Source organism: Bison bison, unplaced genomic scaffold, assembly GCF_000754665.1.
Source record: "Bison bison bison isolate TAMUID 2011002044 unplaced genomic scaffold, Bison_UMD1.0 scf7180017863937, whole genome shotgun sequence".
NCBI classification, from domain to species: domain Eukaryota; kingdom Metazoa; phylum Chordata; class Mammalia; order Artiodactyla; family Bovidae; genus Bison; species Bison bison.
In genome coordinates this window covers 146,505-152,457 of record NW_011494509.1, presented here as the reverse complement: position 1 = coordinate 152,457, position 5,953 = coordinate 146,505, and the positions used below count along the sequence as shown (strand labels likewise).

The window sequence follows — 5,953 nt, the reverse complement described above, 5'->3', positions numbered from 1 at the left end:
GGCTGTTCCTGTTCCTGCTGCCCCTGGCTTTGCACCTGGTGAGTGGGGGTTGGGGGGTCGGTCAAGCCTTGGGGAAGCCTGCGAGTCTGCCTTCAGGATGGTAAGGATTGGCAGTGATTCCTAAGAGCTGGAATGGAGAAAGTCTTCAGGAATTTGGTACAGAGAAAGTACAGGGAAAGGATCAGGGAGGGACTCCCCCAGCAGAAGTAGAAAGGACTTTGGGGGCTCTGGGACTCATTAAGAATTGATGCTAGCTGTTCCGATGAGTCAGACTCTGCTTGTCGCTGTGCAGTGTAGAACCGATTTTATATGTGAACAGCCCCAGGCCCCTTGGCTGGGTAGCTTAGGACAATATTTAGCCTAAGATGCTGTGCATGATAGCCAGAAGGCAAAATAAAATGTTAAAAGCAAAGCTATTTCGGTTGTTAATCTGCTACCCCTTTTTTTTCCCTTTCCTGTTTTGCTTTGAGAAGGCAGGTTCAGTGATCAATTACTCCATTTGCAGTTTCCACACCACTCTGTAAAGAAATCTGTAGAAAAAAGTAATGATGAAGAAATCTACTGTAATTTATTTGACCCGTTAGTGAGGTTACACAGTTGACTGCTTGCTGAATAACTGCATAGATGACCTTCATAGGTAAACAAACCCAGTGGAAACAGTGTTTAACCCTCTTTGAAAAGCTCTACAAGTAAGGTGCTCCAGGTGATATGAGATGTGTTTGGAATCGAATTTTGATATGCCTATTGAAGGACTTAATTTCTAAAACATAACTTGATCATGTTCTCCACAGGAAAAATCTTCAGTGAGTTTGCATGGCTGACAGAGTCCCATGTTGCCATTAGAGGTTGTCTGTGATTTCATTCCTATTTACTCTTTCTGTTAGTTTATCCATAGGATCAGAATTCTGGCTCTGAAGTCAGGCTGCCTACATTAAATTCTGGGTTCACTCCTTACTAGTTCTGTGAGCAAGTTACTTTTACTTTATCTGATTAAAAAACTTTTGTCCTTAAAATGAGAAAAATACTAGAACAGTGTTGTTTTGGGGCTTATATCAACATGTAAAGCTATCCATCTTTCTGGCTTTTGACCTGGGATTGGATGCAGACCTGGTGTATATTTCTGTTTGGCTACTTATTAGTTGTTTGACCTGTTCTTGGTCAAACTAACTAAATCTTAGTTTGTCACCCCTTAAAATAGATGTGATAACGACCATTTCATGGGAAGAATAAGTAAAATTTCATGTAAAAACCACTTAATAAAATGGCTGATCCTTGGAGACCCTTTAATAAATTTGTTTCCTTTTCTTGTGTGACCTTATCCTTCATGTTTTCATGGGATTGAGTTCCCCATGTTTTCTCTTTGCCTAGAGGGGCAGCACAAGGGAGAGATGAGCCAAACTTGGGTTCACTTCTGGTTCTTCTGCTCAGTGGTTGTGTGAGCTTGCGCTTCCTGGTTTGTGTACCCAATAGTAGCAGCCTTACAGGGTTCATAGGAGGATTGAATGAATTAATGAATAGAGGACTGAATGAATTAGTTAACAGTTGATTGAATGAATGAATCAAACTACTTCTCAGTACTGTTTTTTCCCCACATCATTCGCTTGCCAAAATCTGTCCATTCTTCAAAACCCAGTGGAATGGCCATTTCTGTCTAGGTATCCTTGTTTCCACTTATCTAGAATTAATTTCTTTTCTCTCTTGCCCTAATACCATTCTCTATTTACTGTCAGTACTGTGGGATATTCTGAATTCTGTACTTAGTTGTTGGAACATGTATTTTAGCTCTACTCATGGATTGTGAGCTTTTTGAGGACATGGGTTTTGATTTTGTTGATTCATCTTGGTTTTCCTTGTTGTACCTAGCAGAGTGCCCTGTATTTGGTTAACAGTGATCTAATACATAATAAACGGGTGGAAATAAAATCAATCTTCCTGTCCTTCTGTTCCAGTCAGTATTAGGTTGTCTATCTCACAGTACATTCTGAGTATTTCCTGATAATGAAAGCAATACATACTTCACTTCTAATCCCACTCCTCAGCAACAACCAAATTAATGTTTAATATAATTCCTGCAGATTTTTTAAAATGAATATCGGCTCCTTTTTGCATAACTCCTTTTAAGATTTGATGTATGTGTATAATCAGAACCCTTAATTTCTACCTAATTATGCTTCATTGAGTAGCTTGATTTCTACTTTATATTTGTGAATAGGAAATTGTCCTTAGCTAAATTTCTCTTTAATGATATTTCAAAGTAATTTTTGGCTAAATCTCAAGAGTTTAGAAATCAAAAAAGTGATACCTTAAATATTTTTGTATCGGGTTTTCTGGATCAAACCAGTTACACTGAAATTTTTATATATTTATGCCATTGTGCTTTTAATCATTACAGAATCATTTAATGTGAGTGTATTCATTATATTGCTGTTTTCTAATAAGAATAAGATAGCCTATCTTATTGAAAAAAGTGCAGGTAGTCCTTTTCTTGCTCTGGTCTTCTGGTTTCTGGAACTTAATTTAGAAACGAAAGATCCTTCTTCCCCAGTGGAGGATTCTGTTCTCTGGGTTTTGATGCCTAAATATATTTTTCTGCACTTCAGTGCCGCCTGAGATTGTCACCACCCTTCTCAGTTTGTTCCACTTATGAGAACATAATCCAGAAAGATCCCTGGCTGCTTGCTGACAGCAGGGACATATAAAGTTCTGTTATTTAAGGGAAACTGAACTTTTCTGGGCTTTTCACAATTTGTTTAAACGTGCTTAGTCAAGACAGTTGCTCTGTAAGAAGAATCCAGCCTTTAATTTAATGGGGACTTTGAATAGGGAAATACAGTTTTTGTTATTAATTATCAAAGCAAACTAATCTCTAAGCCCCAGCATTTATTTAGGTCTAGGTAGAAAATAGGTTATTTATTAGCCTTCATAAACTATATATTTTCAAGAAATGCTCAAAATATATATGTAAAAACAAAGGTCATTTTAGAGCGTTTGAGAAGAGTTTTACTTTGATTTATTATCAGCTTAATTTTAGTTTGGGCAAGCTGAAAGATCCATTTATCATCAGAGATGTTTGGTTTCTCATTTATTACATGTGTTCTTATATTTATTCTTTGAAGATTCATGTAGAGCTTTAAAATGGGAGCACCCTGGGCATGATTCTGACCCAGAATAAGTTCTGGCAGCACCAGACTAGTGTCAAAAGATGTCCTTGCCCTATTACTTATCAATTGTGTGATTTTGTGCAAGTCTCTTCACTTCTCTGGGCCTCAGTTTTCTCATCTGTGAAATGGGGATTTTTTTTTTTTTTTTTAGATTAAGCCACTGAGATCCAGAGGGCATAGGTTACTTGCCCAAGGCCATCTAGATAGTTGGTAGTAAAATTCAGAATTTTAGCTGAGGTCCTGTTGTCTCCAAGTCTTTGGCCTTGTCATAGCACTGTGTTACCTGACCTGATACACTGATATACAAGAGAGAACTTGAACTCCCTGAAGCAGTGACCCGTCCTCAAGTGAAGTTCTGAGCATCTGGAGGTGGTAAGGTCAACCTGAATACAGGAAAAAATGGGGTGGAAACTTTACATTCTTTAAGATCTCATATAAGGCATTATATATTTTTATTCTTTATTTTATGGTTGTGGCTTTGTTTTTCCTCAGTTTTTTTGTCTTTTAGCCAGACTTACTTGGCTTCCCAGGTGACACTCATGGTAACGAACCCGCCTGCCAATGCAGTAGACATGAGACGAGGGTTTGATCTCTGGGTTGGGAAGGGCCCCTGGAGGAAGGCACGGCTACCCACTACCCGCAAGTACTCTTGCCTGGAGAATCCCACGGACAGAGGAAGCTGGCGGGCTACAGTCCATGGGGTCGCACAGAGTCGGACACGGCTGAGGTGACTTAGCATGCAGGCATTCTGTTTCCAGTTCTGCTTTTTAATTTAAACTTGAAGACTGTTTGTTTGGATAAACACCACTTAGTTTCTAATTGCTGTAATGATAATAAAGTGGGTCTTGTCAGGGGCCGTGTCACACCAGACATACAGTGGGTGGTCTGTGCACAGTGGTCGTCATTGTCACACCTAGCTGGTAACTCTTCTATCATGGTCTGTGACCACCCGCCATTTGGGTACATAACTATTTTTCTTTAGGTTCTGTATTTCTTTGACTACCCATTTTCGCTCCTGCTTCTAACATAGAAGATACCTTTATGTGAATTATGGAAAGGTGGTCTGTCCCAGAAGACACCCTTTCCTGGCTCTGGACCTGGGGGCTGGACTTCAGTCACCATGTAACCCTGTCAGCTGGAGGCCTTTGTACAGTATGCAGCCTGCACACCCTGATACAACAGGCCTGACCTGTCCATTTGACTGTTGTTACTTTGTTGGACTGTTTGGTATGCTGCTGGTCCCAGAGGGCACCTCTCACCCTGCTCAGTCCTAGCCCTCATATTCAGCTTCATGACAAAGGCTTTTTCTGCTGTTGAATCACATGGTTCATACTTAGTCTTCTTTGATTTGTAGAAGCTTTTTGTCTGGTGCTTCTACTTCTGGTGACTTTATTTGTACTCACATTGAGATGCTTGATGCTTTACACTTTCCCGTAATCCACATGAATGTCTGAACTTCTTTCTTTCTCCTCTCCGCTGCCTGCTTGAAGGCATTCTTCCCTGGTCCCTGGGCTTCCAAAGAAGTGCAGACCCGAGCCTTCTAGACTCGGGCTGAATGCCATCCCTTGCAGTTGTCTGAAAAATTTTGCCACTCCAGATCATTGTTGGACTGTGTGTACAAAGAGCTTGGCTCCATGGGGTCTTTGCTTTCCTGGTACAAGCACTTTTACCAGAGATGTCCCTCTCTGTTGGGCATCCTAGGGCAGTTGTCTTCAATCTTTTCAAGTTAATATGGCCTTTCTTGAGTGACCTTGTCACCTTCTGCAAAATTCCTTCTGCTCTTCCTCATCTTCTGCCATTTAGACACATGAACGTCTGCCAGCCACTTGTGTTTTTGTGTCTGTGATTAAAAAAAAGCACCTGCCTTGTTCTAGGATGTCGGCCTCCGCAACACTTTCCAAAAAGAGTCTTCTTCCTCGCTTTTCTTTCTTTCAAATATTGCAAGTTCATGACTAATTTTCTGGTGGAAAAATTTATTATGTCCCCAAACCCACCTGCACTTCCCTTTCTCCCAATTAGTGACTAGTTTTGTTTGGATGCCACTCTCTGTAGACATATTGTTCTTTTTCCAATTGTAATGTTCAATACTTATTTAATACCCTTGGTGTGATTTCTTTTGGATGGAAGGTGATACTTATCAGGAGATTATTGTTTTCTGATTTTAACCATTTGGTGTCTCAGATTATTCCTTTTACAGTTTAACCAACTTTATTGTCATTTTTTCTACTCTAAATCTCTTTTCTACATCCTACAGAAGAAAAAAATGGACTAGTTCTTTTTTAAAATTTTAATTTAATTTAATATCTTATTGGAATATAATTGCTTTACAATGTTGTGTTAGTTTCTGCTATACAACAATGATATATGTACACATATATCCCCTCCCTCTTGAGCTCCCTGCCAGCCCCCCATCCCACCCCGCTAGGTCATCATAGAGCACCAAGCTGAGCTCCGTGTACAATAAAGCATGTTCCCACTAGCTCTCTGTTTTACACATGGTAGTATATATGTGTCAGTCCTACTCTCCCAATTGTCCTACCCTCTTCCTCTCCCACCCTCCGTGTCTACAAGTCCATTCTCTACATCTGTGTCTCTATTCAGTTCATTTCAGTTCAGTTGCCCAGTCGTGTCCGACTCTTTGCAACCCCATGAACCACAGCATGCCAGGCCTCCCTGTCTATCACCAACTCCTGGAGTCCTCACAAACCCATGTCCATTGAGTTGGTGATGCCATCCAGCCATCTCATCCTCTGTCGTCCCCTTCTCCTCCTGCCCTCAATCCCTCCCAGCAT

The 5,953-nt window shown here is 40.4% G+C and overlaps 1 protein-coding gene across 1 annotated transcript in view; it reads left to right on the top strand.

The window, feature by feature from the left end:
* LOC104984187 (pecanex-like protein 2) overlaps window positions 1-5,953 on the top strand; it is a gene marked incomplete at its 3' end in the record, with an annotated part of 136,663 nt that overhangs the window by 260 nt on the left and 130,450 nt on the right. Inside the window, exon 2 of the mRNA XM_010833832.1 lies at window positions 1-38. This exon is cut by the window's left edge and continues 8 nt beyond it. Coding sequence (XP_010832134.1) covers window positions 1-38 — 38 coding nt within the window. The remainder of the gene's footprint in view (window positions 39-5,953) is intronic.